Source organism: Pipistrellus kuhlii, unplaced genomic scaffold (genome assembly GCF_014108245.1).
Source record: "Pipistrellus kuhlii isolate mPipKuh1 unplaced genomic scaffold, mPipKuh1.p scaffold_m20_p_17, whole genome shotgun sequence".
Classification (NCBI taxonomy): Eukaryota; Metazoa; Chordata; class Mammalia; order Chiroptera; family Vespertilionidae; genus Pipistrellus; species Pipistrellus kuhlii.
Window position 1 is genome coordinate 10,380,270 of NW_023425482.1, and position 12,730 is coordinate 10,392,999.

The 12,730-nt window shown below is 42.5% G+C and overlaps 1 protein-coding gene across 2 annotated transcripts in view; it reads right to left on the reverse strand.

Annotated features, from left to right (window-relative positions):
• Window positions 1–599: 599 nt before the first annotated feature.
• Window positions 600–12,730, reverse strand: part of PLCG2 (phospholipase C gamma 2) — a 145,604-nt gene continuing 133,473 nt past the window's right edge. For both annotated transcript variants that reach the window (XM_036440576.2, XM_036440577.2), the window contains exons 32-34: window positions 1,985–2,169; window positions 896–965; window positions 600–861 (exon numbers count right to left, since the gene is read on the reverse strand). In XM_036440576.2, the coding sequence (XP_036296469.1) occupies window positions 923–965; window positions 1,985–2,169 (228 nt within the window). In that variant the 3' untranslated portion in view covers window positions 600–861; window positions 896–922. The remainder of the gene's footprint in view (window positions 862–895; window positions 966–1,984; window positions 2,170–12,730) is intronic.

Sequence of the window (12,730 nt, forward strand, 5' to 3'; positions counted from 1 at the left end):
CTTGCATCACCTCCTTCAGGCAGTAAATTGACCTCTTGGCTGTGGGAGCTGCAGACCCAGAGCCTCCCCCCTGGTGACCCAGCCAGCTCAGGAGTGGGCAGAGCAGGAGTAAGAAGCTGGCTGAGCCTTCCCTAGGTTTCTGGTTTCTAACAGGTTGTTTTTTGTTTTTTTAAATCAGCAGCTTCAAGATTTCCACCTCCCACCCCCAATAACTCCAGTCACCAAGTAAATCTCTATCTTGAACTAGACAATGTCTTAATGAACAGAGAGTCCAGGGACTCAGGCACCACAGCAGGTCCGTCTAGCCAGCTGGCCAGCCAGTGGTCGTTAAAGTGCACTGAGCTGAGTCCACTGACCTGGGGCAGGGAAGCTGGGCAGATGTGGCAGCCAGAGGCAGGGCTCCTCTCTGGGTCCTGGTGAAATCCGATGGCCTTAATTGTAGAACCGTTTGCCTTGTAGTTAAATCCTTTTCCAAAGCTAATTTAGTTCCTTACATTGCGGGCTCACCTCCCATGGAAGTCAATTACCTGGGTCCTGAGAGGCCAGAAAAAGAATCCTGCTCACTGTGCAGGTCATGCACAGAGGGTCTAACTGTTCGGGATTTTCACTGCTTTTATTCAAGGAGGTTTGGAACACAAGAGGCCAGAGGTGAGGAATGTGATTTGGGGATCCTCTATAAAGAATTATAAGTTAAGAAATTGTCCAAGACGAAAAAATTAGGAGGAAATCACCCAGCTCGAGCTGATCGGGTCTTCTTCGGGAACATCAATCTTGACTGTAGAGGATGACATCATGGGTTAGCATGATCCCACGGTCTTAATACGGCACATTCTTCTACATGCAAACACATACACACACACACACACACACACACACACACACACACACACACACAACACCCTTAACACACGCACCCTGGTTTCTATGAGTAAAACTTGCTGTTGCTGACCCTCTTCTCTCTTAACCTGAAATAAAACAGATTTCACCATCATCCACCAGACTGAGGCACAGGCCATATGCTTTGTAACGCACAACCGCAGGCCACTCTTGATGGCGTGGTACAGGGCTGAGAACCGGGGAGGCGGCTTCCTGGAAAGATTTTTAATCTCTCTGAGCCTCAATTTCCTCACTGGCCGTTGCATTGAGGTCACTGCTATAGGTCAGGTTGAAGTAAAGATGAAATGAGAACAATACGGGTAAGGAGCCTACACTCTGATTCCCACTGGAGGCTGCGACAGGAATTTTGGGAGGCTAGTGCTTTTTAACATCTTATTTCTTGATGAGAGAGAGAGAGAAACATTGGTTTGTTGTTCCACTTATTTACGGATTCATTGAATTTTTTTTTTTTACTTTAAATTCTTTAATGCTAAAAGTATTACATTTGTCTCCTTTTCCCCCCATTGACCTCTCCCCAGCTGCTCCCGCTCCTCAGCATATGCCCTCGCCCCTTACTGTCATTGGTTCTGGTATGTGCCTTGACCAGGAATTGAACCCACAATGTTGGCGTATCAGGAAGACACTCTAACCAACTGAGCCACCTGGCCAAGCAGATGATGCTTTCTTAAGCAGCACTATCTGGCACACTGCAGGACACTAGGCACACCTGGCTGTCTCAGCCCCATTACCTGTCTGTAGCACAATCAAAAGGATCACTTGGAGGTGATTCTGCCCTGATTTTGAACCACTGGGCTAACCCATTCTTGAGAGTTTGATAGGGTCTCTTTAAAAGGTAGTGGTCATTGTTATTTTCACTATTATCTTGAAATGTCCTCCTAGTGATGATAGTTCCACTTAAGGAGGGTTAGGATACCTAAGACACCACTGCAAGTTCAGTTACTGAGCAAAGAGAGCTAGAGTCAAGGGTACCAGGCAAAGGATTTCTAAAGACGATGGTGCCTTCCTGAAGCCTGGCCCCACGTGTCCGATGTCACTGTGCTGGGAGGAGTGAGATCTGAGGGTCTGCAGGTGGGGAAGAGGTGCCTACCTCCGGTTGCACTTCTCCTGGTACAGATGGAGCTGGTTCTCGTTGACATTGAACTCTTTAACGAGGGCATCCCGGTTGGCATTGCGCAAGTTCTGGTGTGTGTCATATAGGAAGAGTTGGTTGTTCAGCTCTTCTTGCCGCCTCCGCAGCTGGCGACAGGAAGAGTACAGTTCCTCTTCACATTCCTGGAGAGAAGAGAATCATGTGGTGACAATGTCTTCCAAACCAGAAGGTGGGCCATCGCATCTTATGAGTGTGGGCAGATGGAAGCACGGGGCAGATGCTCTGCAAACTGGGATTATCCCAGAAAATCCAGAGCCTATTGTAACCAAAGACAATACTGGCAAGTATTGATTGCATTAGAAGCAGTTTAAAAAACAAAAACAAAAAACGCTTGTGCACAATAAAGGAGCGCTTTATTGGGAAACACTGGAATAACAAATGCATTGCCCATTGACCCTATTTCTTAATCAAATCTGGTTTTTCACTGGTCTACATCACCTTTGGGGTGTGCAAAGTGGAACCCAGCAGGTGAGGGGGAGAACAGACTAATATAAGGACAGAAAGGTAAGCAGGATGCAACAAAGCATCTAAGGTCTCATAAAGAGCCTTATTAATAGGCAAGGTAATACACGACAACATAGATGAACCTTGAAAACATGCTAAGGGAAAGAAACCAGTTCCAAAAGACCACATGCCATTATTCCTTTCCTATTAAATGTCCAAACAGAAAATTCATAGAGACAAAGTAGACTATCATTGCCTGGGGTGAGGATGAAATGAGTGGAGACAACTAGTGAGCAGAACATTTCTTTTGGGGGTGATAGAAATGTTTTAAAATTGATCATGGTGGCCTGGCCAGTGTGGTTCAGTGGTTGAGCATTTACCCATTAAAAAAGGAGGTCACAGTTTGATTCTGGGGCAGGGTGCATGTCTGGGTTGAGGCTTGATCCCCAGTAGGGGTGGGTGCAGGAGGCAGCCAATCAATGCTTCTCTCTCCTCATTGATGTTTCTCTCTCTCTCTCTCTCCCTCTCCTTTCCTTTCTGAAATAAAAATAAATAAAAAAGAATAAGGATTTTGGGGTTTTTTGAAACAAAGATTTTTTAGGGCTAAGTTACCTGCCTTTGAATGTCTGAAAATACCTTCCTTTTGTCCTCACTCTTGAATGGTAGTTATTAAGATACAGAATGTCTAGACTTACAGCTTGTGTCTTAAAATTTTTTTAAGATATCCCTTAGTCTTTAGGCTACTATTGCTATAGGAGGGAGTATTCCTGTCATTGGTCAGTGCTCTGTCAGTAGTCTGTTTTTTTTTTTTTCTCTTTTATAACTTTCTTTATCCTGGTTCTGCCAATTAAACTCAATATGGTGTGTCTATGCATGGATCTTACTTATACTGCTGTGTTTATAGTTGGAATCTTCAATGTTGGGAAATCTCGGTCATCAACACCTTAAATATTTTATGTTGAAGTTTTTCATCCTGCCATCCTATTTTTTTTAAATAAATCTTTATTGTTCAGATTATTACAAATGTGTTCCTCTTTCTTCCCCGCCCCCCCCCCCCCCATTGCTCTCCTCCACCAAGTTCCCACCCCACCCTTTCCCCAACACCCATTGTCTTCATCCATAGGTGCAAGGTTTTGTTCAGTTCCTTCCCATACCCCCCACTCCCTTTTTCCCTGAGAATCGTCAGTCCACTCCCCTTTCATACATCTGATTCTATTATATTCAACAGTTAATATTGTTCATCAGATTTTTTAATTCCCTTGGTTTTTAATTTCACTTGTAGATAGTTACGTATTTGTTGTTCGTAATTTTTATTTTTATCTTCTTCCTCTTCCTAAATAACCCCCTTCAGCAATTCATATAATTTTGGTTTGGCAGTGATGAACTCCTTTAGCTTTTTTTCATTTGTGAAGCCCTTTATCTGGCCTTTGATTCTGAGTGATAGCTTTGCTGGGTAGAGTATTTTTGGCTGTAGATTCTTGCTATTCATCACCTTGAATATTTCTTGCTGTTCCCATCTGGCCTGCATGGTTTCTGTTGAGAAATCAGTTGACAATTGTATGGGTGCTCCTTTATAGGTAATTACCTGTTTTTCTCTTGCTGCTTTTTATATTCTCTGTCTTTTGCTCTTGGAATTTTAATTATGATGTGTCTTTGGATTCCTTTTGTTTGGGGTTCTGTGTGCTTCCTGGACTTATAAGTCTATTTCTTTCACCAGGTGGGGGAAGATTTGTCACTATTTCTTCCAATATTCTTTCAGTATCTTGCTCTCTCTCTTCTTCTGGCACTCCCATAATTCTGATGTTGGTTCACTTGAAATTGTCCCAGAGGTTTCTTACACTATCTTCAACTTTCTGGATTCTCTTATCTTCTTGCTTCTGCAGAGAAGTGTCCTCTAGCTCTTTGTGTTCTAAATCTTTGTCTTGATTCTTGCAATCTTCCAGTCTGTTTTTAGGACTCTGTGAAATATTTTTTATTTCAGACAATGTTTTCTTTATTTCTACTAATTTCTTTTTTTTTTTTAAATATATTTTATTGATTTTTTTTTTACAGAGAGGAAGGGAGAAGGATAGAGAGCTAGAAACATTGATGAGAGAGAAACATCGACCAGCTGCCTCTTGCACACCCCCTACTGGGGATGTGCCCGCAACCAATGTACATGCCCTTGACGGGAATCGAACCTGGGACCTCCCGCAGACCGACGCTCTATCCACTGAGCCAAACCAGTTTCAGCGTTTTCTTTATTTCTAGTTGTTTGTAGTTGATCCCTTTTCATATCCTCATAGGTCTTGTTTATTTTATCGGCCTTTTTAAGGAAATTCTTGAAAAACCTTATAACTGTAGTTTTGAACTCAATGTCCATTCCTTTCTTTTCCTCAATCTCCTTCCTTTGTGTCCTGCCTCTCCTCTGCATTTTAGTTGTTTCCCTAACTTGATGGAATAGTTTTGTGTGCTAGGTGTTCTGGTAGAGCCCAGTAGCACAGCCTTCCCAGTTACCTGAGGTGGACAGTCTTGGTGTAGCCCTTTGTAGGATGTGTGTGCAGTCTTGTTGTTAAGCCTTGCTTATTGTTGGTATCACTGGGAAGCGTTGATCTCCAAGCCAGTTGGCTGTGAGGATCAGCAGTGTCTCGGCTAGGAGGGCTTCTGTACTCCGCTTGGATGGGGCAGAGTCTCGGGGTGGCACAGACAAGCTTTGGTTCCATGTCAGTCTTGCCTTAGGAAAGTCCTATTCGTGGTGAGTCCTGCAAGATTGGTTGCAGGCGCGCACACCTCTTTGGTAAAGGTGCAGACAAGCTTTGGATTCTGGTCAGTCCCTCCTTAGAGAAAGCCAGCCTCCAAGAGAGCTTCTATGCTCAGCTTGGATGGGGCGGAGTCTCGGGGTGATGCAGACAAGCTTTGGTTTCCCATCTGCCCCTCCCCGAGTCCCACAGTATTGGCCACTGGCTTCACACACCTTCGAGAGATCTCTGCCCACTGCCTGACAGTCCGGCCTCTCCCTGACTGGGGCTGTCTATCAGAGCAATACGGTGATTCTGTTTTCCTCTTAAACAAGAAAGCCAGCCACACATTAGCTGTCCGCCCTCTCTGTGTGCCTGGAGTAAGCCAGCAGTGAACTCTGCAGCTGCCTTTTCCTGCACACAGTTCTCCACACCTTCACAGTTTCTGAGGCTCAGGGTGCCTTCTCTCTCCTTCCCAGATGGTAGAGCCTCCTCTCAGCCAGCCGTCAGGTGCTTCAGGGCAACGTTTCCCCTGTTTTCCAGTTCTAAATTCAAAATTGTTGTGGTAGGCTGCATTTGAGTGTCTACCCTATGCCGCCATCTTGGTTTCTCCCGCCATCCTATTTTTAACTCTAGTTTTTCACATTTACATCTTGCTTGCATTGTTCAAAGCATATTCTCCAACACAATCTTCATGTTAACTAATTCTTTCCTTAACTATGTCCTCCCTGGAATTTCCCACTTACTAATCTTGAAAGCAATTTCTTTCATAATTTTTCATATTGTATTTCCATAATTTCTAGTTGGTCCTTTCATTCCTACATGATCCTGATTAATAGTAAGAAGGGTTGGTCTTCATTGGGTTCTTTCTGGGGAAAAACCCACACACATTTATTTCAAGGTTGTTTTTAGATTTACTGGAATGAATGCTCTTGCTTTTACGTTTGTGAGCTAAATTGGCATCATTTTCTTTGAGTGCTTTAAAATTTTAATGCACAAGCTCATCTTGGATGGGGAGGTTGATTCCTCCCTTGAATCTATATGTTGGTGTCTGGTTTTCTGAATGTTATAAATGGGGGCTGAGGGAGGGGAGAGGACTCCCAAGGGCAGGATCAGCTAAATTTTAGGGTGATGGCTTAGGGGTCTGGGTTCTCAGGAACCCTACAGATCACACCTGTGTCCCAGCTGAAGGACTGTGTCCACTTTTATCCCAATCCCTCAAGCAAGAGCTGGCCATGGCCTGAGTCCTGGGCACTTGCCAAATCTCTTTCTCTGAAGAGGTTTTCAGAAAAGCGAAGCCCACCTTGCCCTGAATCTTCTAGTTGTGCACAGCCTTCAGTGCCCATTGTATTAGCCACAAAAATAAATGAATTGAGTATCCAAACACAGTCATTAAAAAATGAAAGAAGTTTGAGGAAAGCAGACTGAGTCAGTAAAGATAAACATGGAAATGGTTGAATAAGAAAGCCAAAATATAAAATAAATGCAAGAGCTGGGTTGTTTTGTAGAAAAAACACACAAATAGAATCAACCAAGTAGCTAATCCATTATCTAATCTAGAAATGTGTGAAAGCCCAAGTAAGACATAGGCACAGGTATACAACTATAGATAAAAAGCAATGGAAGGAACCTGTAAAATAAACAAGATGATAATGGAAAGAATGAATATATGTATTCTCTAAAATATATGTATTCATTCTTATTCATTGTACCTTATTTTATCTGGTTTATTTCCCCATATTTATTTTAAAAATACATATGTTAGAAGCAAGCAGTATATATACATTTCCTATTATAGAAAATTATCCCATAAGAGAAAGAAAATTGAAGAGACTTTTTTTTTTTTTTTATTCCAGAAGAAAAGGACAAAGTTTTATAACCATGCCCAGGAAGTTTCACAAACGATATCTGTTACATGTTACAGTTAACTCTGGGTTTATTCAAAATGTGCCATAGCCCTGAGAAGGAAGGAAGGTCTCCAAGTAATTTTAATGAAGCCAGTATAACAAAACCTAACCAAAATCCAAAGACTAATTACTCAGAGAAAGCCAGTGCAAAAATCCTAAGAAAAACATTAATGAATACATTATAGAAGCACATTAAACAATGCAATCCTATATTTCATTAAGTAATTCTTTTTTCTGACCCCTTAAGATGACTGTTTCACACCTCCAGCTCTTATCAGCCCTCCCCAAGCTCAGCTGATGGCCTTGCTTCCTGTTTTACGTAGAACATAGAAGAAATCACCTGGGAAACCTGCCCATCCTGGGCCCATATACCATATCCCATGCTTTCTCTCCCGCTGGCCCAGGGTCCCATGTCCTCTTTCCTACTCAGTTCTTCGTTCCTGTGCATACTCTTTCTCTCTCCTGTGTCAATGTTGCCCTTTACTACTAACTCACCCCCCTCAGCAGCGTGCAAATTTATCTTAAGAAGCTCTCCCTTCACCCCACATTTCCTTCCAGCTACTGACCCATCTCTCTTGTCACCTTCACAGAAATGTCCTTGAAAAACTCCAGTGCTCACCAGCAATGTATCTGTCATCTACTCGCACTTAACATTCCTTTTTAATTTCAGTTATTACCCTTCAAATGTTTCCTACAGGATTTTGTATATTTTGTACTGCTTCTTGAAACAATTTTAGCCCGTTTACATACTTCATGGCAGTCACCCGTTTGCCCTCATTTTTCATATTTATCTTATTATTTGGAGTTCAGTCTTATTTTCAATATTTACTCCTGTGTTTTTGCTCTTACTGTATTCCTTGATTAAACAGGCAAAGAGTTTACTTAATTGGTTTTTTGAATGAGTCAGCATTTGTTTTTTCTTCTATTCTCTTTGTTTTATGTTTCATTTAGTTAGCTTTTATCTCTGTTTTTTTAGTCCTGTTAGTTTATGAGTATTTATAAAATTTTAAAGATGAATGCTCAGTGCATGTGTTTTAAGTCTAGTTTCTAATACTAAAATGGACAAATCTGATGTTAGATTTATATTGAATTTATTTGTAGATAACTTAGTGAGTTGGGAAGTTCAGTTTCTTTTTAATTTATCCACGGCATTCAAGACTTTTACTAAGCCCTGGCCAGTGTGGATCAGTGACTAGAGTGTGGGCTTGCGGACTAAAGGGTCCTGGTTCGATTCTGGTCAAGGGCATGTACCTAGTCTGTAGGCTTGATATCTAACCCTGGTAAGAATGTGTGCGGGAGGCCACTAATTAATGTCTCTCCCACCCTGATGTTTATCTCTGTCTCTCCCACTCTCTTCCACTCTAAAAATCAATGGAAAAATATCCTCCAGTGAGGAGTAACAACAAAAAACAAAACCAACAACAAAAAAACCTGTACTACAGTACAATATCAGGTGCATGTGTGTGTTTTCCATTCATCCCTCCAGGGCATCACGTGAACTCTCAAGCAGCAAATCAGAGAAAAGTCCCTCTGTTACCTGTTTCATTAATAGCTCCTCACCCAACTGTCCCACTTTGTCCTATGCAACATGCTTGCATATTGGGTCATTGGCATCTGTCCTCTGAGCTTATCTTTTCATTTATGATTTCCATCTCAAGGCGATATCATTCTCAATTGTGAAACATTTCTTTCATGCTGCCTTTTAGGTCACTGATGAGAATGTTTCTGCTCATATGCTGAATTTTTAAATTCAAGAAATTTGTTTTTGTTTCAAATTTCAGGGTTTTTTTTTAGTGCTCTACTTGGATATCCTTGAAAGCTCTTATTGACACATGAGTTAGGGTTCTCACTGGATGCTTCCAACAGTTCTACTTCAACTGCCAGCAACCTGTAGAAGGTGTCTAGCTGGGTTTGTCTTCTTTTTATTATTCTACGCGAGTTCTTCTTTTCATTGTGTGCTCATAATTTTTTGTGTTTTTTTTTAAATATATATTTTTTATTTCAGAGAAGAAGAAGGGGGGGAGAGGGAGGGAGGAGAGGAGAGGAGAGGAGGGGAGGGGAGGGGAGGGGAGGGGAGAGAAGAGGAGAGAAGAGGAGAGGAGAGGAGAGAAATCAATGATCAGAGAGAAACATTGATCAGCTGCACGCCCCATACTGGGATCCGAGCCCGCAACCCAGGCATATACCCAGCACTAGGAATCAAACCCTGACCTTCTGGATCATAGGCTGATGCGCAACCACTGAGCCATGCTGGCCAGTCTGTGCTCATGGTTTTGTCAGGTCAAGTTTTGGGTCTTCATGGCAGGCCCAGAGTTTCTGCTCTTTAGAACTGACAATGGGCAAACTTTAGCTGTTCATGTTCAAGGAGGGTCTTTCTCTGTGCCTCTGGATCTCCTCAACTGTAAGGAAATCTTCCCCAACCTCAAAACCAGGGCCAACTCAGCTCCAGAGTGCATCCCGACCCCTCCGGGCCCTGTAGGACTCTGGAGTGTGTGCACCTTTCCTGCAAAAGGATACACACGTCTTGTGGCTGAGCACTCACCGGGACCCACAGCATCCTGGTCTATCCACTAGGCTACTCCATCTCTGCATCTTGGCTCCCACCAGGGTCAGCACTCCAAGGTCCCAGGGTGGCCAGTTTCTCAGTCACACCATTCACATGCTGCCAGCTCGCCCATAGGTGATGACTAGGATGGAATATTCAAGTTCCTACACTTTCTCCTGGCCTGTTTTTCTGAATCTCACAAGTTTAGACCAGTTGAGTAAAGGCCCTTTTCTATTAACGGCAAGACTGGATATAATACATCAACTTAAAAGAAACTATTTGCTTTCAGAGAACTATTTGACATGTACCCAAAAGTACATGGTCTTTCTTTTCTCTCTTTGATCTATTATTCCATTACTAAAGATCTAGCCTCAGGAAAGAATTTTTAATAAAAAAGTGTTATAGGAAGACTTTCATTATTTATAAAGTGTAAAGCTACCAACAACCTGTCCATCAGTGAGAGAATGGTTAAGTGCGTTAGGGACTCACACTAATGAAATAGGCATTAATGGCTGGAAATCATATATATAATAACATAGAAAAAAATGCTACAAATCACCTGTGAAGCGGATAAAGGGCACACATTCATATGCATTAGATGACTCTATGAATATATCCTAGGCAAAAAATTATCAGGCAAAGGAAATATAGCAAAGTGCTAATAGGGGTTATATACAGGTTGTTTATGGGAATTTTTCCAAGTCCCCCTCCTTTTCTTTTCCTGCTCCAAATTAAATATAGTGTGTGATAAAACGGCACTAAAAATTCTCTTTGTGAACCATCCACACAGCTGAGTAAAGGACTGGGAATTGATAAAGTAATTGTGCCTTGTAAATAAATGGTTTCTTCAGAAGGGGCTTAAAGTGTTTATTGACAGTTTTCTAGGGCTTTAACCTCTCTCTCAGCAAATGTTTTATGAGTAAACTCCATCTCAGTCCTCACTGGATCAATCATTTGCTCAGACAAATCTCCTGTGAAGCTGTTTACGAGGGTCTCTCTCTGGCATGACAGAGGATATGGTGATAAATCAAACAGGGTGTGACCTTGGACAGTGAGAAAGCCAGGGTCTACGGAACACTACCCGGCTCCGCTTCCCAGAAACTCCTGTCGCAGTGTGGGGCGGACACACCGCTGGCCTGGTGGCTCAGAACCAGGTGACAGCTTTGGAGTTAAAGAAAAACCCGAAAACCAGCAGCTAAAATGAAATCTGACATACTCAGTCATTTCCTCCAAAATCCCTTCTCAGAGCAGCTCTGTGAGAGTCACTGCTCCACCTGGAACCCACATGATGAGCCTGTATCACCGCCACACTCCATGGGCATCCCCAACAGCGCCCAAAGCGTGAAGCTGCCCACACCCAGGACGTCAACTCTGGATAAACACATTTTCTCTTAAATATAGTAACTTGCTCTGCTGCCAGCAGTACCTAATTATTTAAATTATGTATAATGTTTCCAAGTTGTTCACGACAGCTTTGCACAGCAGTATCTAGACAAATACTATCCAACCGCCATCTGAAACTGCTTTGATCACTTCAGTTTTCAGTGGAACGTCTGCAAAAGGGCTGTGTAAGAGGGCTGGGAGAGGTCAGCTTGACTCAGCAAGATTTCTTCAAGCTTACTTATTTGTTCCAGGCTTTTGCGGAAGGCCCAGGCTTTACAATTTTACCATCCTTCTCAATGAACTGATCCCACTAATTCCATATCTGGCAATCGATCCTAAGGAATTACTTCAGAATTATAGGAGGGAAAGAGTAACCACAGGAAGATGTTCCCGAGAGCCTTATTTGTAAGTGGCGCCTGTCTAAATGTCCAATTTAGGGGAATGCTTAATCTGTGGTCCATCGGCTTGATGGAAAAATCTGTCAGCCGTTAAATGCTAACGAAGACTAATAGGATGAAAAGTGCTTATAATCTTGCTTTAAAGCAGTGGTTCTTGATTGAGGATGACTTTTGCCACCCTGGGGACATGTGACAATGTCTGGAGTTAGTTTTGACTGTTTATACTAGGGGAAGGGCGTGCGACTGGCATTTAGTACCGTAGATCAAGGGCAGGGATGCGGCCAAGCATCTTATATTGCATCGAATAGCTCCCACTACAGAGAATGGTCTGGCTCAAATGTCAGTAGTGCAAACAAATAAAAAACCCGGCCCAGCCAGTGTGGCTCAGTGGTTGAGTGTCGACCTATGAACCAGGAGGTCAAGGTTCGATTCCAGGTTGGAGCATGTGCCCAGGTTGCGGGCTCAATCCCCAATGGCGGGGGGAGGGTGTAAGAGTCAGCTGATGAGTGATTCTCTTATCAATGTTTCTCTCTCTCTCCTTCTCCCTCTCTAAAAGCAAGAAAAATATATTAAAACAGCCGAAACCAGTTTGGCTCAGTGGATAGAGTGTCAGTCTGCGAACTGAAGGGTCCCAGGTTTGATTCTGGTCAGGGCATGTACATTGGTCACGGGCACATCCCTGTTGGGTGTGCAGGAGGCAGCTGGTCGATGTTTCTCTCTCATCGATGTTTCTAGCTCTCTATCTCTCTCCATTCTTCTCTGTAAAAAATCAATAAAATATATATATATTATATATATATATATATATATATATATATATATATATATATATATATATATAAATACTACCAATAAAAATATCTTTAAAAAACTGCTTTAAAAAAAATTATACATGTATACAGGAATTTGTTATTAACATATCACACTTAAAAAATGCATTGGCTTGGAAATGAAGGAAGCAAACAGACCAAATGCTAGCTTTATCTACTCGTCTCTTCCCCCAAATTGTAAGACCATATTTTCTACACAATCTGGGCTATGCATGGTTGTTTTGTTTTGAATCCTTACCGGAGGATATTTTTTCCACTGATCTTTAGAGAAAATAGAAGGGAGAAAGAAGGTGGGCGGGGGTCAGGGGAGGGGAGAGAGAAATATTGATATGAGAGAGAGAGGACTGGGGCTGGGAATTGAACCTACAACTGAGGTATGTACCCTTGAGCAGGAATCGAACCTGTGACCCCTCAGTTTGTGGGCCAAGGTTCTAATCACTAAGAAAACCAGCCAGGGCA